Source organism: Carassius gibelio, chromosome B1, assembly GCF_023724105.1.
Source record: "Carassius gibelio isolate Cgi1373 ecotype wild population from Czech Republic chromosome B1, carGib1.2-hapl.c, whole genome shotgun sequence".
Classification (NCBI taxonomy): domain Eukaryota; kingdom Metazoa; phylum Chordata; class Actinopteri; order Cypriniformes; family Cyprinidae; genus Carassius; species Carassius gibelio.
The window spans coordinates 23,421,287-23,443,768 of record NC_068396.1 but is presented as its reverse complement, the minus strand read 5'-3'; the positions used below and the strand labels follow the sequence as shown (position 1 = coordinate 23,443,768).

General features: G+C 36.3%; 1 protein-coding gene across 2 annotated transcripts in view; it reads left to right on the top strand.

The window, feature by feature from the left end:
• The window catches only part of glra3 (glycine receptor, alpha 3), a 47,854-nt gene that overhangs the window by 14,946 nt on the left and 10,426 nt on the right, over window positions 1-22,482 (top strand). For both annotated transcript variants that reach the window (XM_052546227.1, XM_052546226.1), the window contains exons 2-6: window positions 7,009-7,133; window positions 7,846-7,913; window positions 17,766-17,989; window positions 19,097-19,179; window positions 20,715-20,852. In XM_052546227.1, coding sequence (XP_052402187.1) covers window positions 7,009-7,133; window positions 7,846-7,913; window positions 17,766-17,989; window positions 19,097-19,179; window positions 20,715-20,852 — 638 coding nt within the window. The remainder of the gene's footprint in view (window positions 1-7,008; window positions 7,134-7,845; window positions 7,914-17,765; window positions 17,990-19,096; window positions 19,180-20,714; window positions 20,853-22,482) is intronic.

Below are 22,482 nucleotides of genomic sequence, written 5' to 3'. Positions count from 1 at the left end.
ATGAGATGGAAGATATGTAGAAAATGGTTGTATAGTTATTGTGATGCATGGTGTTCTAAAACTAAAATGAAAATCAGCAAACGTTTAAAGCAATCAGTGTGTGTGTGTGTGTGTGTGTGTGTTTAAAAGTTTGTCATCAGTGGTTTAAGGTTTGTTTATGTAATGAAATTTTTTTTGATGTGTTACGATATTTACAGTAAATACATTTATTTTGTTTACATAAATGCTATTCTTTCTAATCATGATTGAATCTAAAAATAATCATGCATCATTGTTCACACACACACACACACACACACACACACAAATAATAATAATAATAATAATAATAATAATAATGATAATATTAATAATACCACCGTTTTCAATGTTAGAATGATTTCTAAAGGAAAATACAGCTTTGCCATCGAGGGAATAATTTACATTTTAAAATATTTAAAAAAGAAAAGTTATTTTAAACTGTAATAATATTTTTACAATATTACTGTTGTTTCTACTGTGTTTTTGATCAAATATACACAGCTTTGGTGTGCATTAATAGCATTATTTTATTTTATTTTATTTTATTTTTATTTTTTACATATGTACATATATCTAATTAAATACATATACAGTATAAATGTGTTTGTCTGTAATTAATATTCAAGTAAAGATGCTGATGCATTTGTGTTGTGTCAGTGAATAAGCATCGCACAAACAATGATAAATGTGTGTGGCAAATGAAAGCAATTTCATCATTCTGCAGTAATTTGTGTAATTGAACATTATTAAAGTATTAACAAAGATAATCAATAAGCAACATACATATTTCAGATACAATCTATGTGGATAAATGTTGCGTGTGAATTTGAGCAGAGGGTGTCTGCTGGCATTTATTCTTGACTGGGACTGAATGTGAATTGAACCGTGTGTGAATTGTAAGTGCTTTTGATTAACTCAGAACTGTCACACTGTAAAGGTGAAGCTATAACTCTTCTTTTATAATGACTGAACTGTGGGCAGATGTTTTCAGTTAATTGTCTTAGCCATCCTGTTTCTATCTATCATTGATATGCTTCATCAGTCTTTCTTCAGTTCCTTTCTTCAAATATCCTTGCCTTCCACTTCCTCTCCCAATCTCTCTGAAGTACTGCCCTGTCCTTCTCTCAACTTATCTGTCATTCTGAACCTTCTTTTATCCTTTTAATGTTTTTTGTTTTTTTTAACCATTATTTCAATAGTCTGTCATATTCTGATAATATGATACTGGCCATCGGGCTCATGCTTAATGAAAGTTTGAAAGAAAAGATTATCAGTGAATACAACATCCACACACACAGTCAAATTTACACTATAAAATATTATATTAAATGTATGAAAATCTGGGGCCGCCAGCAATCTTTGAATAAGAGGATAAGAAGTATACTGGTACATCAACATTATTTAATGTACTTATTACATGTTAAGTTCTAAAATACAGGCACCAATATGCCATGCTATAATGGCAAAATTACTGTCACTATTTATATTGTATTTGTTTCTGGTGAATTTTTCCCAGATGCAGCTATTTATTTATTTTATTATCACTATTATTATTATTATTATTATTATTATTATTATTATCACTATTATTATTATTATTATTATTATTATTTATTTTATTTTTTATTTTTTTGTAAATTTAAAAGTGCCAAAGTCAATCTTAAAATGTACTGATGGACACTTTAAAAGTGATACAGCAGAAAGTCACATTAATAGAAACAGCAATTTCTGGTTCTCAAATCTGATTTGCTGAGAGCTTTTTCTAGAGGTGTGATATTCTAGTGATAACAGAACTTTCTGTTTTACAGTTTGAAATTTGTAATTTTAAATATATACAGTACAACAAAAGATACCACAGAGGCGGTTATGCATGTGTGTGTGTGTGTGTGTGAGAGAGAGAGATAGAGAGAGAGAGAGACGGCCTGTGTGAACTCTTAGTTAACTTTAAAGTAGCTGTGAAACGGAAGTAGAGATTGTCTTTTATTTCTCTTCTGTGACATCTATCTGAATGAAACGGCATCTAAAATGAGAGGGCGGGACTTGATTTTGTCCTTCTGGAATTAATTGGATCGTTTGTAGTTGGGGCATTGCGTTACTAATAGTAATGTTTTGGTAATATCCTGATATCCTTTCAGTTATTGAAGGTAGAGTACGCCCCATGGCTTGCGTCAGTACTGGTCAATGCATTGATTTCTATCAAGTGAAGCATCAGCTTCAGTTTTTCCCTCTATTATTTATCCCAGCATTTAGCTACACTCTTGTGCCATAGCTCGTGACCAGAAGAGAAGATGAGTCGTTTCGAGGGGTAGGGGAGATTAATTAATGTTTTTTATTAAAGATTGCGAGGGCACATGAATATTAAAAAAATAATGAAGTGCATGGATACATTATTTATAATAAACACTACAGTATTCCTTAAAAAAAAGATTGATTTCATGGGGACTTTAACCATATGCTATTTTTGCCACTGATTTGCCAGTGCACTGAGATAGATTGCAATCTGTGTATTGGATGTCAGTATTCTCAGTTCTGCCTGCACACATGCACATTCCCGCCATCTCCTCAATCCCCTTCGATCGGCTCCAACATGAGCATCCTCTGTGACTGTCTCGCTCTTTTAACCACCATTGATGCTTCATTGGCCTGTGGTTTCCATGGTAACTGTCTCAAGGCCTCTGTTGGTATTGGTGGGAGGGAATGTGAAGTGTCAAGGACAATATATTTAGGACTGCTGGAAACCAGTTAGACACTTGGACCCAGAGGTGACTCCTTCCAGGGGTTGCAAGAGCAAATCCATGGCTGATGGCTTTCTCTGGTAGGGATGTTTCTGCCTAGACCAGGGTTTCGGGCAGAGAGAGCGAGCGAGAGAGAGAGAGAGAGAGAGAGAGAATGTTGCTGGAAGCTTGGTTCTTTCTGCTGAGAAGGAGCTTGGTAATTGGAGGTTTGCAGTTTACCTACTGCTCCTGGGAGCAAAGGTGGGATGTGCACTCTTGACTTCACAATTCTGCATAGTCAGGAAGGCCCACCACCAAGACACACAATGCTTATAACCAGAGGCTTTTACACAGATGCAGAATTTGCTGTCAGTTTCAGAAGTAACATCAGTGTTGGTTAAGGCCATTCCACACCAAGCTGACATCAAAGAACTTGTGTAACAAAAGCCGACTCTGTTGTTGCCTGTGTCTGGGCCAAAAAGTTTGCGCTTGAACACATCGCAAACACATAGCCAGTGGCCAACTAGCATGGAGGTTCTGCAGCTGCCTGAGAGGAAATAATATCCATACCAGCAGGTGGCAGTAATCTGTATTTTTCATTCAAAACGGGAAAACCAGACTGCAGATATTCAGACTGTAAACAAAGTGATGCTAGTTTACAATTCTAAATATGAATAATGTTGGTCAGATAGTCTTCACTTTCTTCATAGCAGTCAAAAATAGTTGCTTACTGAAATTCCAAGACATTTTTAAAAGATCCTTCTGTATGTGCCCTCTTTGACTTTGTTGTCTGCTCACTTTAGTTTTTTTCTTTTCATGCACTGGTTTGCTAAGCTGAAAAGCCAGAATGATCTCTCCCAAGGATTGCTCCAATAGTGATTTAACGTGGTCAGTTGGCTTGTCGTTTTTTATTTATTTACAGGATTTAAATAATTTAAATCAAGAAATGAAAATGTGGTCATTAATTATTCACCTTTGTGTCATTCTAAACCTGTAAGACTTGTGCATCTTTTGAACACAAATATTTTGATCCATGAGTTTTCTGACCCTGCATCGACAGCAACGCAACTACCACGTTCAAGGCCCAGAAACATAGTAAGGACATCACAAAATAGTCCATGTGACACCAGACTGACACAGAAGAATTTTTTTTAAATATATAAATTAATTTTGTGTACACAAAAAGTATTCTCTTAGCTTCATAAAATTAAGGTTGAACCATAGATTTCACATGCACTATTATAACGATGTCATTATTACCTTTCTGGCCTTGAACGTGTCAGTTGCATTACTGTCCATGCACGGTCATGAAGCTCTCATATTTCATCAAAAATATCTTAAAGCTGCGGTAGGGAACTTTTGACGCTCTAGCGGTTAATAAACAGAACTGCTTGCATCTTGCGGAAGAACATCGTAGCCGGAACTACTTCTCTCTGTTTATGTCTATGAAGAATCACAAAGGTACTGGGATACTCCGCCGCGGTGCCCCCGAAGCAATCTAAAATGGTCCGAATATAAACACTTATTATAGGTGCACCCTAGTGATTCAGGACAAGCCAAAAACACGGTTTGGAAAATGGATTCATGGTGTACTCGCTTATTATATACATTTTTCTACATTTTGAACACAAACAATGTTACGGACCTCAGCTCTGATTGGTTATTTTTTACCAGGAGCGATGGAGTTTCTGCAAATGGCAATATGACCACTGGGAGGAGCCAGAGGGGCTTGATTTTTTTTTTTTTACAAAAGTTCCCTACAGCACCTTTAATGTGTGTTCTAAGAGATGAACAAATGTTTTGCAGGTTATATATAAGATATAATATATTATATAAAAATATCAACTATTTGGTTGGGGGGGGGGGGGGTCAAATCTTTTGCCATAAAATGCCTATGCTTGTCCCCACTTGGTGTGTTATGGCCTTTAGTTTCGAATATAACCCACAACCTTGTTGAAATGTGTCACAGGCTTTCTACTCATTCCTTTTTTTATAATTAATTTCTCTACTGGGGATCAGACAAGTAAACAAACTAGATTATTAAGGCTTCAGATGGAGTGGGAAATCCATTTTTTATGAAGTGCAAATAGAAAATTGTTTAACAAAATCCAGTATACTGACCACAGATGTGGAAAGGTGTCAAAGGTGGTCTTCCTTGTTGACTGCAGACTATGATTATTCTCTGCAGTTGGCTTTAAAATAGAGATAGAGAGCAAACCATCTTCATTCTCTATGCTGCTTCAACCAAATAAACTCTAGAGCCCCCTCAAGATTAATTAATTTCTGCTTTGTTCTAAACTGGTCTAGATTTACTCAGTCTCAAAGCTTTGAAACAACAGAACTCAAAGCAATAGCAAAATGAGAAAGAGGAAACCAGCGGAGAATAACTCAGAGGAATGTCAGTGTCAACAGCAGTGAGCAAAGCTGATCTGTGCTGAGCAAAGCAGCATCTGAGTTGTGAATGCGTGTGGATGGATATGTGTGTGTTTGTGTGCTCATCTCACAAGATGATTTTGTGGGATGGAGCAGCGAGTGTCAGTAATTTTGTGTCACATGCTTTTAATCCTAATCTTACTGCCTGACCTCTGACCTATGTTCATCAGAAACGTAATGAGTGCTTCAGTAGCCAGTAACAAGCATTTCTGTAGAAGCAATCTTGTCATATTACTTGATACACGACTGGCTGAAATGTCACAGATTACACTATATGAAGGCAGATCATGGTTCAATGCTCAGTTCAGCACACTGACATTACGTTAACACACTGAACAGAAGCACACTAGATGAATAAATTCATAAATGTTATATGTGTTCTATTCATTTTTTAAAGCATATTTAAAATATTTATTTATGCATTTTTATTATGAATAATAATATTTTTATTATACATATTTTTTTTTACAATTTTCATTCACATAGATTTTTAAAATGTATTTTACCACATTGAATTTTATGATTAATATCCCCACCATAAACTAGGTATACAATGAGCAGGAAAGTGAGTAGAGAGGGAGTAGAAAGGAATATGGCTCAATGCTTTGCAACAATCGAGAAACATAATACATTTAACATTTAGGTAAGTTTTAAACAATATATTCTCGTCATTGTCATGTTCTTTCAGCACTGCATGAATTCAATATGGCTAAGTTTAGTTAACGATTAAAAGAGGCGTATTCTTCGCTTACCTTGCAATCTTAGAACCTTTCATAAAAATATGAAAACAAAACATCACAAGTATATTTTTGTGATTGTCTGCATTATCCTTATGCAGCAATCTATGATCAAAAATAAAGAGGTTTAAATGTTCGATGTTCCTCGTGAATATTTGTTCACATCCTTCTCCCCTTCCTAGGTGAGCATCTCACTCCTGATTAATTAAGACAAAACAAAAAAAGGAAAAAAGAAGAAATCAAGTGTTAAATCAAATGTCACATCCACAAATCCCTGAAAATATGCCTTGTGTTTTCATTAAACCAAACAGATCAATGAAGTGTCCTTCCCACATCCTCCTTAAAATAAAATTTACTGGCAAGCATTTGTAGGTAGTTTCCTTAGACCTAGCCATGGAGTATCACTGCATGCCTTATTTGAATTTCTCGTTGAGTAACAGAGAAGTGCAACTGCAAAAATCCAACCTATACACAAACGCTAAACACAAAGAATAGCACATCTCAACACTAATAAACAAGACATAAATTATCCCTCATCTGCTGATGCCAACAGAACTTCCTTTTACTCCTTATCAAGAGAAATAATGCCTGACAAAATGATTGTCTTTCAGTCATTACTAAAAGGAAATATGGCAGCAAAGTTTTCCTTTGTGTATCACAATATGAAGTTTTCTCTTTGGGAGTTCAACAGCTTTACTTGCACACCAACTGTTTATGTTGCATATAGCCCTGTATGATCATTAATGCAATAGGTCAGCACACAAAAGTATATAACATGTATGACATTTCATATATTGTGACGAAATACTACTCTAATAATATCTATGTCACTTCTGCTGGGTATTATACTAGTAGCATTAAAGACAGTAAGTCACATGCATGGGCATCTGTTTCAAATCTGAATGTACAGACCTAAATATATCTATATTCTCACTCCTAATATGTTGGAGTGAACAAAAGCTGCTTATTCTACAGCCTTGTCTAATGCCCCAAATGGAAAACCTGAATATTTGATGTCAGATGACATTAGTATTGTCTCTTACATTTGTAGATTTGCACAAATCTGCCCCCAATTTTTATCTCTCTCTTTTCTTATTCCTCAGTTTGGTAGCATCAAAAAAAACAGAAAACCCTCAAGGAGAAAAAGCATCATCACCCTCTGACTTCCTTGACAAGCTCATGGGAAGAACCTCAGGTTACGATGCCAGAATTAGGCCCAACTTTAAAGGTAGTACAAACAGGTCCTTTCTCTTTGCATTTTGCTCTATTCCTCCTTGAAGGAATACACTGTGCTTTCTTTAATGGTTATTTACCACCACTTCCTGTTTTTGATGTCTTTAAAACCTTTTGTTACAGTGATCAGTGGTGTCTATAAGATTCATATTTTATACGGTACATAGCTAATGCAGATGTGACTCTATATTCAGTTTCATGCTATGAAATGATTATGTAATAATGCTGCACATCTCCTGGTTCCAGCTGCCTCTAGACATTTCTGCCATGACCCTGAAAACATTCATTCATTTTGCTGTTACAGAACGGCCATGAACCCAAACCATCTCAAACTATAAATCAGTCCGAGCATTCTTAAATTATTAAGCTGGCAAAGGACTTCCCCTCGGAAGCTCATTTACAGAAGCCACTTATTCATAAATATCAAGTAAAGTAACTTTTCCTCCTCCATTAATGAACCATTACGAGGCCATGCAGTATTATTCTCATTTCTCGTTTGGTCTTAAACTGATTTTGTTGTAATCTCAACAAAATAAACATTTTATTAATATCTTAATAATAATAAAAATGTGTTATATTACAGCAGACAAGTATTAACTAGCTCATGTGTACTCACACATATATAATGATGAACCGGTGAGTCTAATAGAAAGTATCTTTGCAGAGACTGTACTCTATTATGACTGATTTCACTCTTCTCTCCACAGGTCCGCCCGTGAATGTATCATGCAACATATTCATTAACAGTTTTGGCTCCATTGCAGAGACAACTATGGTATGTGTTCCTAATCCAGCAATTATGCATGTGTTTTCAAGCACAAATGCCCCACGGCAGTGTTTACCTGATATAAATCTTAGCTATTATATTAGCACTGTGTTGATTGTTTCCACGGGGAGTAATTAATGCACTAAATAGTATGTCATTAAAATTCACAGGTCAGACTTAATGGAAACAGTATATAGCACACACACAAAATTGTGCGTTTTGAATTGAGGGAGCATTTCTGCTAGCATGCATGTCGTATTACATCTAAATCCAGATTGCAAGAAAGACTGTAGGAGACTGTTAGGAAGTCCACTGGCTGAAAGTCATAAAGGGTGCTAACTTGCTTGCGTCACTAGGCTTCTAGGAAGTCATTTTGTGAGACAAAGTTGTGAGGGTCTTAGACCCTTTGGACCCATTTAGACCACTTTCATCTTTCATGTCTGCCTTAAAGTCTGCAATTAACTTGAGCTTTCAGTACCCTAAAATGTTATTTTGTCTTCATGTTTGCTAAAAAGCAAATGCAGTAAGCTATCTGTATTAATTTCAGTTAACTATTTAATTTAAAACAGTGATTTGTTAAAGTAGCATTCTTTTCTGAAGTCAGACATAGAACCAGTTATACAGTTACGCTGTGGATTCTTTGCTAAACTAGCCGCAATTCAAAGCAGATTTTTGCAAACAGACCTTTACAGAAAGATATGGACCCCACAAAAATGCAACAACATGTAAGGGTGTTAAATATTTTGAAATGTAAGGACTTATATAGTCAGACATGCATTTATTGCCATTTATGCATCAGTAAATTTAGACAGTGTCTAAACGGTCAGCTTCACACTACTCCTCATATTAGCATGGAAATCAGCTGTTGTTTAAATTGTGATTAAATTATATACAGAAAGTGAGCAAAAATAATCACTGGAGCTGTCAGTCGTAAAGTACTGACTGCATTCTGCACCCTCACCAAAACATGTTATCATCGATGATGCTGTACACAGCTCAGTGATTCTCTTCTTGACATTGTATTTGCACTGTGTTAGTTATAATGCGCATTCATCAGAGTGTAGACATTGCTGTTACTGGCTACAATGCTCAATGCTGCAACCTTTTATGCAATAAATCTTTGAAAAGAATTCCAAATGTAATACTTATCTTAAAATAAACCAACCCATCCATTTAAACAGTGTTCAAATCAGAGGGATAAAATTACAGAACAGTTTTATTTCTAATATTTTTTAGATTTTGATATATATATATATACACACACACACACACACACACACACGTTTGTTTTTGTGAAAAGTGGGGACATCCCATAGGCGTAAAGGTTTTTATACTGTACAAACTGTATATTCTATGGCCCTTCACCAACCCTACACATAACCCTAACCCTCACAGGACATTTTTACTTTCTCAAAAAAAAAAGAACTCATCCTGTATCCTTATAAGCATTTTGAAAAATGGGGACATGGGCTATGTCCTCATAAGTCACCATCTCCTTGTAATACCTGTGTCATACCCATGTCATTATACAGAGTTGTGTCATGATATGTCACAAAACAAGAGCACACACACACACACACAAACAAATTATGAATGCATGTCAGGAATAAATAAATAAATCCTTTAAAAATTTTGTTTAAAAAACATGAGCTTAATTTAAGTGTGAATTTATACATTTTGTTTACAAAATGTTTTCGAATATATAAAATGATGTGATATATATATATATATATATATATATATAAGGTTAATATCATTAAAACAAAAATTGTGCCAATTTACAACCTGGACTAACCTGGCCTTTTGCAGACAACGGTTTAAATAGTACTAATCAATTTGAATATATAGCAGTTCTTATGATATTTATATATTTTTTATATTTATTAGATTATAAAAATTTTATTTTCAAGAATTTCAAGACAAATAGTTGAGAAGAACTGGAGACAACAGTTTGTGTTAACAACAACCCTTGGGATGAATTACATCAGGAAAAGAAAAGGGAGAATGGTTCAAATAATAGTTCATGCAGAAGAAAGCATCCCACCCTCGGATATATGGGGCTTGTGTTGCTTGTATTCGGGTAGCCATATCTTGAAATCTCCAGGCAATCAGTGATCAAGTGAGAGGCAGAAAGCAGTTATTGTTCTTACTTGTGCAGTTCACCCCTACAGGGATCTTGTTTGTCCATTATATGCCACCACGACTGAATTTAAAAAGGCGTCTGGTGTGCTTAGCAATGGAACACTGTGCATGTTGCGAATTATTTATTTATTTTTCTTTTTGATGTTTGATCACTTTTACTCTGCAGACAGCCAAACAAACACTCATTTGGGACTACACCCCATTTCCACCCAGAACTACACATAGAAAGAAGGAGATGTGCTTTTAGCTTATCTACACAAGTGTCCCAACATAAATGTCTGTGAACATAAATGCTCATCACACACACACACACACTCACTGAGAGTGCCTTGTCGCCTTCATCCCTCAGCTTGCTCTGAATAAGTTATGTGCTGTGAGATGGCACACTCACTCTGAAGTAATTATGTCTGAAGAGACTGTGCTTTTGCCAAAGCTTTTTCCTCACTCTGAGTGGACTTCTGTTCATAAATATTCCTTCCTTTAAGCAGGGTACAAGTCTCTTGTCATTTACTCAAATCAACCACTGTTCACTGATCCAGGGTACAGATGGGCTTTGAGAAATAATTTCTCCATGTGATACACTTCATTGGCATGACACATTTTTTTGGTCAGGATTCATTAAGCTATTGAAAAATGTATTTTAAAAGCAAAGTCAAGTCACTTTTTTATATAGCACTTTTAGCAATTCAGATTGTGACAAAGCAACTGAACAGCATTAAATAGCAAAATAATGTGTCAATAAGCAAAAAGGCAGTTCATCATTCAATTCAGTGATGTCATCACCTAGCTGAGTTCAGTTTAAATAGGATATGTGCAATCAAGTCGACAATATTGCTGGTAATTAAGTGTCCCCAAGTAAGCAAGCCAGAAGTGACAGCGGCAAAGAACCAAAATTCCATCCGTGACAGAATGGAAAAAAAGCTCAAGCTCAGTTGGGGGGCCAGTTCTCCTCTGGCCAGATGAAACCAGCCGTTCAATTCCAGGCTGCAGCAAAGTCAGATTGTGCATAAGAATCATCTGTTTCCTGTGGTCTTGTCCATGTGGCTGTCTAGAAGACAAGGTCTTGATTGTGGATCTGTTTCTGGGGCTCATAGTTTCCCTGGTCCCTGCTGACATTCAAGGCTGTAGAGGTCCTCTCAAGGTGCTGATCCACCATCTGATCTGTATACAGACTGGTTCTGGTGGCTACGGTGACCTCAGAACAAGAGAGAGAAAACAGACTAAAATTAGCATAGATGCCATTCTTCTAACAATGTAATTAGTACAACGTGTGTTATGGGAAGTGTTCCTGGTTCCGGTTTTCCTAATTAATGCAGCTTAAAAATCATTTAACACATTTGAATATTAGAAATGTGTTAGTGTGTAATGTGTAAGCCAGGTTAAAGAGATGGGTTTTTAATATAGATTTAAACTGACAGAGTGTGTCAGCCTCCCGAACAATGTTAGGGACTGTAGGTTATACCAAAGTTTGGGTGCTAAACAGGAAAAGGATCTGCCAAACACAGTTGATTTTGATATTCTATAGGTATTATCAAATTGCCATGAGTTTTGAGAATGTAGCGGACGTGGAGGACTATAGTGCAATAAGAGCTCATTCAAATACTGAGGTGCTAAACAATTCAGGGCTTTCTAAGTAACAATCAAGATTTTAAAATCTGTACGATGTTTGATATGGAGCCAGTGCAGTGTTGACAGAACCAGGCTAATATGGTCATACTTCCTGGTTCTAGTAAGAACTCTAGCTGCTGCATTTTGGATTGTGCAGAACAACCACCCAATAAAGCATTACAATTATCTAACCTTAAGGTCAACGCATGAATTATCATCTCTGCATTTGACATTGAGAGCATATGTCATTATTTAGATATATTTTTGAGATGGAAAAAACGCAGTTTTACAAATGCTAGAAATGTGGCTTTCAAAGAAAAGATTGCTATAAAATAGCACACCTAGGTTCCTAACTGATGGTGAGGAATTGACAGAGTAACCATCAAGTCTTAGACAGCATTCTAGGTTATTACATCCAGAGTTTCTAGGTCCTATAATTAACACCTCTCTCTTTTCATAATTTATCTGTAAGAAATTACTCCTCATCCAGGTTTTATTTTTAGGTTTTTATTATATTGCATTCCATAAATTTTCAAATTGGTATGTTTCTCTGTGCTGCAAAGAAATATAGAGCATCAAATATAGAGTATCATCAGCATAACAGTGAAAACTAACACCGTGCTTCCTGGTGATGTCTCCCAAGGGTAACATGTAAAGCGTGAAAAGTAACGGCCCTAGTACTGAGCCTTGATGTACTCCACTTGTGATCTGCACTTGTAATCAATATAATACCTATTCATTCACTGCAACGAATTGATGACAGTCATATAAGTATGATTTGAACCATGCTAATGCACTTTCATTAATGCCAACAAAGTTTTCCATTCTATTCAAGAAAATTATGTGGTCAATAGTGCTGAACACAGCACCAAGATCCAATAGCACTAATAGAGAGATACAACCATGATCAGATGATAAGACCAGGTCATTTCTAATTCTAAGCAGAGCAGACTCAATACTATGATATGGTCTAATTCCTGACTGGAAATCCTCACAGATATAATTTTTCTCCAAGAAAGAATATTTGTGAGTATACTGCCTTTTCTAGTAACTTGGACAGAAAAGGAAGATTCGATATTGGTCTGTAATTAACTAGTTCTTTGGGTCTAATTGTTTTTATTTTTTATTTATTTTTATTTTTTATGAAAGGCTTAATAACAGTCAGTTTGCAGGTTTTAGGGACATATCCTAATGACAATGCCAGATTAATAAAAGTCAGACAGAGATCTATGATTTCTGGAAGTACCTCTTTTAGGAGCTTAAATGGAATAGGGTATGGTTTAGATGATTTAACAAGTTTATACAATTCTTCATCTCCTAAAGTAGAGAATGAGTGGAACTGTTCCTCAACGCATTTAGAGTGCACTGTCTGATGTGATACTGTAGTTGACAGCTTGGTTACAATTTTATCTCAAATACAGATCTCTAATAATGAGTCATTACTGATGTTGGGAAATGTCAACACCTGTTAATGTTTTATTTTTCATTAATTTAGCCACTCTATTGAATAAATACCTGAGGTTATGTTTATTATCTTCTAAAAGAGAAGTAATCAGATCTATCAGTTAATGCTTTTGTGTAGGATAGGGTACTTTCCTGCCAAGCAATATGAAATACCGCAAGTCTTTCCCGCCAAGCAATGCGATGCTAGTTTTGTTTTCCTCCAGCTGTGCTCCATTTTTGGGGCTGCTCTCTTTAGGGTGCGAATGTGCTCATTATACCTTGGTGTTAGGCTATTTTCCTTAATCTTCCTTAAAGGGATAGTTCACCCAAAAATCTAAATTATGTCATTAATAACTTACCCTCATGTCGTTCCAAATCCGTGAGACAAACAAAAGCAGTTTGTGATATCCTGTTCAGAACTGAATCGTTTTAAACTGTTCGCGTCTCCAATATGCATTAATCCACAAATGACTTTAGCTGTTAACTTTTTTTAATGTGGCTGACAATCCCTCTGAGTTAAAACAAACCAATATCCAGGACTGATTCATTTACTTAAACAGTACACTGACTGAACTGCTGTGAAGAGAGAACTGAAGATGAACACAGAGCCGAGCCAGATAACGAACAAAAGACTGACTCGTTCATGAGTCAAAAACCGGTTGCATCGGTTTTCGGCTCACCAGTAGTTCTTTGGGACAGTTCATTTCAATAAACCAGTTGAAGAAAACGGTTCACCAGTTCTTTTGCGCTCGATGTAAATGGTAAATGGACTGCATTTATAAAAAACTCTAACTGACCCTCTGATGTCATATGGACTACTTTGATGATGTTTTTCTTACCTTTCTGGACTTGAACAGTATACTGTGCACACAGTTTCAATGGAGCGACTGAGAGCTCTCGGACTAAATCTAAAATATCTTAAACTGTTTTCCGAAGATAAACGGAGGTCTCACGGGTTTGGAATGGCATGAGTGTAAGTTATTAGTGACATAATTTTGATTTTTGGGTGAACTATCCCTTTAGGCATAAATAAGCAACTTTCTCTCTTGTTAGACAAGAGAGAGTCCATGGTTTCTGTTACATGAGTTCAGGTTGTTCTGAGTTTTTGGATGTGCTAAGGAATTGAGATAAATTAGGAAGATTAGTTACAAAGCAGTCTTTTGTGGTAGAAGTGATGGTTTTACAAGGAGTAGAATTTACAGTTTAAGCTATATTAAGTTTACACAAGACTAGATAATGATCCGTGATATCATCACTTGGATGCATAATTTCAATACCATCAGCATCAGTTCCATGATATGAAAACTGTGTTGTTCTGCGGGCACCACTTGATGACAGTCTGCTATGTATCTCACCACCAAGGTAAGCAGGGAGGAGAGCAGAGCATATTACAGTGTATGAAATCATACTTACAGACTCATATAGACACTAGCTTGAATGCACCTCTTTGTATACTGTATATAATTCATGTTTATACAAATTTGTAATAGTAACTTTTGTAAAGTGTACGAAACCAAAATATATACAGTATACAAAAAAAAAATAGCATTGAAGACTTAAAATAATTTTTCTAAAGATTTTTCATTCAAAGTTACTGGTCAAATCAATTAATGTTTTTCATTTACCCCACTGATGTTAACATCAGGTCATCTTAAAAACACATTGTTTAAGACTATAAAGAAAGTATATTTTCAAGAACTGAATGAACATCTAGATATGTTTTCAACTTACAGTTAAACAATACAAATTTTAACACATCACATCAAGGAGAGCATCAGTGTGCAGTAATAAACAATATCCCTAAGATTTGTTGTCCAGGCTAGGTTTAAGGGTGAATAAGAGGGTAAAAGGCCATGTATGGGAATTCTCTCTATGGTTACCCATGTCACATATGGATTATGCTAACCCTTCCTAGATTTCCTGCCCTTAACCATCTGGCCTTTGGAGATCACCTTCCCTCTGCATTAGGGTCATGGGATAATCCTTACATCCCAGAACAAAGGACACTGCATTAACAGAACATCATTCTGGACAAACCTCAGTTCCCAGACAGCTAACATTCATGTGCCACTTTCTCTAAAATTAAGGAAATCAAAGGACAGGAACATCTAAACACTTGAAGGAAATGTGCAACTAAATTACCAAACATTTCTAACCTGAAAAGGAGTAAATTTCTCATGTATTATCCTCCTCATTCCACTTTTTCAATCCACTATTCCTCTATAGTCTGATTATAAGGTTGTTAAGGTCTAACTACAAGTAGCTGCAGTTTCAAAACATCATTTAAGGTGTTGTTGTTGAACACATCTACATACAGTATGATGATTCTATGGACTTTGAAAATCCTGACACATCTGCCTGTCCATGTGCTGGAAATCCAACATATAAAGATCTGATCAGCCCAGTTCTGTACACCAACTGATAAGAAAGATAATCTCAAGATTATCTGCGGCTTCGTAAAGTAGAGTTACGATGGTGTAATTTGCCATTTAATCAATGCACAAAAATTCCATCTACACAATGAAGAGTGCGGAAAGTGATTTTTACTTGCAAATGGCACAGATTTTATTCACCATTGCTCATTTTGGCAAATGCTGACAACATACAGGAGTAGAGTTGCCAGTGGTTATGCTGACAACATGCAGGTTCAATGTTTCAATAGTCACTACCAAAGCGGTGAATGTATTGACCGGACTATCTGACTGCACAGAAGCCACAGACATATGGAGATGTGATTAATCATTGACTTGTTGGCACGGGCACAGATTCCCCCTTAATGCCAAAGAGTCCCGCTTGAGTAGGCAATTACACAGCAGATGTGTGGAGATTGCCATGGAGCCAGTGAAGGCCTGCAGTTGGTTGAGCAATCGCAGATGCGATACACAGGTTCTTTCAAGCTTCACCACACCGACTGCAAAGAAATGTGCAGAGGACAGAATTAGCCGCTAAGTTGATGACAAAGCAACCAAGAGATTGACAAAGCAATGGTGTGACATCTATAATGAAAGTAAGCCATGCTTCATCAGCTGAGATGTTGGCCAATTCGGTGATCTGTAATTTGGAGCATCAGCTATGTTCCTGTCAACAAACCACCATAGTAAGATGTTTAAAGAAGTGGAGCAGAAAACTAATGCTTTGACTTCTTTTTTTTTTGTTTCTGCTAAACACGACGTCCTCTGCCTTGAGATGTTGTTTGAATGTTGACAAAGGGGAACTGACACAGTTGAGGTTTGCTTAGTCACTAACCGTGTTACGCTGGTTTCCCACGTGAAACTCCATATCAATATACCACCACTCATGCACTCTGACGCACAGACTTTCTAATGAAGTTCTTCGAGTGCTTTAGAAAGACACAGATAAGATATGAAAACCGCCCTGTTCTACATCCGCCTTGCTGCCTAACAAATTATATCACCCACGCGCTGTCACCTTCCATTCATTATTAGTGGCTGCTTGTCTTTGTTGCTTTCAGGCAAATTCAGTCTGATTATACATAGTATATTCTTAAACTTCTGAATGAAAGAGCTGTTGTTGTAAAGAAAGCAGAAGTTTCAATCTCTCCTCGGATGCATTTTTAACATTTATTTAAGCTTTTATTAGTTTCAGATTATGGTAAATCTGTCTCCTAGCTTATTGTTGAGGTTCACTGAGGTTCTTTCTTCTTTACTCATGCAGTTCTGCCAGGCTTCTAGGCAAAAACATTACGGCATATATTATGGCATAAAACTGTGTCACATTTTATCCACAGAACTTTAATTTAATATGGACTGTGAGCTGTAAATTTAAGAACCACATTTAAGACGTTTGTTGTTTTTGAATTTGTCTCAAGGCAAACGTAAGAGTACGATGGAGTGTACAACAGGCAAGAACAGATCTCATTGATGATTGCGTCTCTACATGCCCAATGACTGGATTTCTTTTGTAGGCATCAACTTTGTTAAACAAAAAGCATTTCCATTTTACCGTATATAACTGTTGGCAAGGTAACAGCTGGCTTAACTCCATGGCCCGTCACAACCTCATAATGATTAACCACCTTATTACAGTATGTCTAAAATATATTTATTTAAAGTAATGCTTCTTAAACTTGTCACCCACATTTAATGAGATAGGGGTCATATTTGCTTTGCCTTTGAGGGATTTTGCTCATGGTTTTCAGAAGAGGGTATATGCAACCTGTCCATGTTGTCTTATGCCTAATTTGAACAGCTTTTATCAAGTGTATTTAATATCAGGCAAAAATAAAAGAAAAAATATCTGGGTAACATTTTATCCTACCTCATATTTGTTTGCTATCATACTCTCACAGTTGGCTTAATTTTATTATTTGCATTTAGCAGTGTTTTTCTCTCTTGATTCTCTTCTCTCTCCCTGTCAGAACGAACATTATGTAGCAACATAAGGGTTGATAGCCACTGATTTAATGTATTTACAGCTGTGAAACACAACAAAAGTAGACAGCAGTGCATTGATTGAATTTATGAAAATCTCACACAGCATTTTAATGTACCATATATTTAAGCAATGATGCTCATTTCTATTTCACTTGTGTTGGCTGTGCATGCTTGTACGTGAAAAGACTCATTCTATCTGATTTAAAACTGACAGAGGCCTGTTGTATATCTCCTGTGCTATTTGCCTTGACTGATGTTAAGCATTTATTCTTAGGATTACAGAGTGAACATATTTCTCCGGCAGCAATGGAACGACCCTCGGCTAGCTTACAGCGAGTACCCAGATGACTCCCTGGACCTGGATCCCTCGATGTTAGACTCCATTTGGAAGCCTGATCTGTTCTTCGCCAATGAGAAGGGAGCGCACTTCCACGAGGTCACCACTGACAACAAGCTCTTGAGAATTTTCAAGAATGGAAATGTCCTCTATTCAATCAGGTGAGACTTCAGCACCAATCAAAATAGTTACAGTAAGCAGCAGCTGACTGACTTTTGACACATACATTTGAGTAGGTATAGGGTCATGGTCTATGAAAACAGCTGCTGCGTACTAGCTCCTGAAAATGTCAATAATAATCCACCATCCTAGTAATCAAATGTCTCAGCTGATGCAGACTTGAGTCATTAGAGTCATACCTTCAAACTCTAAAATGCAACTAACCCCTCAACAAATGCCAGGATGAACACAGTGTCATTCAACATCAATCAATGCAGCGAAGCCATAGGAAGTCAATATCACTGTGGCAGCATAGGATAGAAGGAAAGTGCTGGAGTTAATAGTGAGGGGTAAATCATGTCAGGCTTTTGAGGAGATATGACGGAAAGCTGTGCAGATGTGAGATGACAGAGGATTCACTCTAACTGAAATCCACGTGGCACCCTGAGGGAGAAGGAGTGTAATTAAAACATGGCCAATCTGCGGCTGTCAGACTTGTCTCTCCTATGCTTTAGTGGCCCCGTTCAGAAATCCCACCACTCAAGCAGCTTCAAATGCTCAAAGCCCTCAACTTTGATTCCCTTCTTTGTCTGAGTTGTGGATTTACAGATTACTCATTCAGAGAATGTAGATGGAATTCCATTTACATTTTTTGTGCATATAAATTGCCTTAAAATGTTTTACACTTGGAAAAGCACATATGTGACCCTGGACCACAAAAACTGTCTTAAGTTGCTGTGGTATATTTGTAGCAATATCCAAAAATACACTGTATGGGTCAAAAGTATTGATTTTTCTTTTATGCCAAAAAATTTAAATTAAAAATTAATTCCATGATGATATTTAGTAAATTTCAAAACTTAATCAAAACTGAATTTTTATTAGTAATTTTTTATGCACCCTCAGATTTCAGATATTAAAATAGTTGTATCTAGGCCAAATATTGTTCTATCCTAACAAACCATACATCAATGGAAATCTTAATTATTCAGCTTTCAGATGATGTATAAATCTTATGACTGGTTTTTGTGGTCCAGAGTCACATATTAAAAACAAGAGGTGTGAGTATAATTTTTAAAATCTATGCCTTTTCCCGTTTCAATTTTTAGACTGACTCTGACACTCTCGTGTCCGATGGATCTGAAGAATTTCCCCATGGATGTGCAGACGTGCATAATGCAGCTGGAGAGTTGTGAGTAATCTCGTTTGACCTCCTCTCATCAAGAGCTTGTTATGTAACACCCCCACCCCTCGTTCAGATTTGTAGAAAGCAGACACTGTTTCTCATTTCATAATATAACTTCAGCCGGTAGCTAGGATGAGGTAAATAGCAGATTTGATGTAAAGTGTGTTCGGCACTGGCATTCACCTGGCAGGATCATAAAAAATTATGTAATTATGGATGGGCAAGGCCCTGAAGACATCCTTAAAATCATCATGGAGAAATTATACACCATTCTAGACAGTAACTTAAGGACACATAGGCACAGAGTGCTCTCTACGGACGAAGTGCTGAATGCCAAGACATGTACAACTAGTGGTCAAAGTGTTTGGTATATTATTCCAAGAGCTTTCTATTGATTTAAAATCATGCCACAGCTAAACCAATCTCCCCCATGACTATTGCTCTAAGCTGGGGTTGAGGCTTTTAAAGAAAGGCCCCATGTTATGGGGAATCTGTCTTCATAACTACATGTTTTAGAGTGGCCATGTTCATGTCATTAAGAGAGTTGCTCACTGAGAGGCTCTTGATAATAGACAACAATGTTAAATTGAAGAGATCATCTCTGTTGGGAATAGTTAGCTTATTCAGTAGAATAGAATAGAATAGAATGAGCATACTCACCTTCCCTCTGGTAAAGTGGTGCCACCAAGAGAAGCAAGTGACACCAGAGCTATATGAAGAAACAGAGATAATTATATCCGCCATTTCAACATCACACCATACATTTTCCGGTGCAGTTGCAACCCTGAGGATATTGTGCTGGTGAACTGCTTAATGCGTTGTGATATGTTTTTATCTTCATGTTGAAGCTGTGTGCCTTTTTACTATGTTCTGCAGTAAACATGCTTTATGGTTGTATGGTCATAGTTTAAATCAACAATGGAAAGAAAAACACAATAAGCTGGTTTCTTTTTACATACATGTGTATTAAAAAAAAAAAAATCACATCATTGCCTTTTGAATATAAACTGTGAATCTGAAGTCACTGTTCATTAGATGCCTCTGAATCTATTGCTTATATCTATCTGAAAAGTAGTAAATTGTTTTGTAATGTTCTAGCCTTCTGGAACAGCCCTCTCATTTGGCCTCGGATATATCTGCATTTTTATAAAAAAAAAAAAAAAAAAAAAAACTAATTCTTAAATTAAACCATCAGAATGGTTTAACTAAAGGAATATTTACTTAATCTTTGTCCCTTGTGAGACAAAAGGCTGCTAAAGTCTTTTGGGTTCATCCGAAAACTACACATTTTTCATATGTTGTTTACAAAACACAAAATGAATATTTATGAAGATTTAGTGCATGCAAGTTTGGGATGAGGTTGAATGCAAGTAATTAATGACAGAATATGTATGTGAAAGAATCCTTTAATGAAAGTGCAAGATGTTGCAATATTTGCAGAATACGAAAAGGGCTAATTATACAACATTAACCTCTCCATTATGAAATAGTAATACTCAAAACAGCATGTAAAAACTAACAAATATATGTTTTTCTCCTAGTTGGTTACACAATGAATGACCTGATCTTTGAGTGGCAAGAGAAGGGACCTGTACAGTTTGCCGAAGGTTTGACACTCCCACAGTTCATCCTCAAGGATGATTCTGATTTGAGATACTGCACCAAGCACTACAACACAGGTAATTTGCATAACATTGCCATATAATACAATTTTAATAGACTGATAGAAACTCCAAATGATCCGCAACATCATAAAATGGACATGATTCAGACTGAATAAGAAAATTAACTTTAACTAAATTATAATCCAGTGGTTCTCAACGTCGGTCCTGGGTGCTATGCAAATTTTGTATACCTGTATACCTCTTATCGGACACGCTTGCACTCTCTATTGCTATTGCTCTATTGAGCTGATGATCTGAATCAAGTGCATTAAAATCAAGAAGACATACAAAATGTGCAAAGAGATTAGAACCATTGGTCTATTCCACATGTAAATTGAATTTGAATTATTTCATGCTTTCAGAAGGCATTAATTCACAAAGCAAAACAAATTGCACAGTCTTGTTCATGGTTTTTAAGGATGAGGGAATATCATGAACCTGTCCATGTTGCCATCTGGCTAGCTTCAACCATATGACAGATGAATTTCCTCCAAAATCAACTGGATGTATAGTCTTTGACTGATTATATATATAGTGTTTTTTCCTCTTATCGTGCTGTACTAAGCAAGCATGATTATACAGCATTATAGCATTTCATTATTTGCATTTATCATTGCTCTTCTCTACCGCTCTATCAGTCCAGACATGTGGCCCAATTTGTTATGGCCACCAGTTGAGAATCACTAATTTAGAAGAACAGAAGACCACTGCGAGGAAGGAGAAGAGACAAAAAAAAAAAAAAAAAAAAAAAATCCAGGAGAATGTTCTAGCAGTCTTGTCTTAATGGGATGCAAAAGAACAGCTTTTATCAGATGATTATTGAAAAAGCTTGTTATCGCATCTCGTGGTGTCTCAATAATGTATCCACGGTGCACTGGCCTTATCACGGTTGACACTTAAACATCAACGGTGTGAGAGAGGAAAATACTGTCAGTGAGTGTTCAGTGTCTGAGACCTAAAGTGAAAAAAAAAATGTAGTTATACAATGCCCAGAATTTTATGTATCACATTTAGCTTAGTAGCCTTGAAGTACACACACAAATTATATTTAGAAAAAGTTATCTTCAAAACATGCATGATATTGGAAAAACTGGCCAAAACACTGGCAATGAGACTTCTGAGAGTAACTGAGGAAAGATTTCGAAAAACAAACTAAATCGAGATGAGGTTTCTACATGCCTTCGGTCAAGAACCATGTCAGTGCATTGCAGAATTGTACTTATCTACTGTGCTCATAAGCTCTCATAAGCCTTGTCAGATATAATTGAATTAATTGGTGACCTGGTGAGTAGGGTTCAACGGGGCTAAAGGAGCCCCGGGGTAAAAGGCGCATTTGATATTATATTCATCTAAACCACTAGATGGCACAAAAACGAGGCGTGGCAGTTTCCAAAACATCCGCTTTTCAAGATGCCCGTGTATTTTTGTCTGATCAATGACGCGATCGCGCACAGCAGCGCAAAGTTGATTCTGTGATTACTTGATCTAATATTTGATGTTTTTGAAAATGTTTAAAATGAAGATTTAAGTAGCAAATGAGAACCACTAAAAGTAATGCATATATTTTGAGACAATGTCTTTATGATTTTCATTATTAAAGCAACAGTTTTTTTTTTAAATAACTAAAGAATATTGTAAAATTATT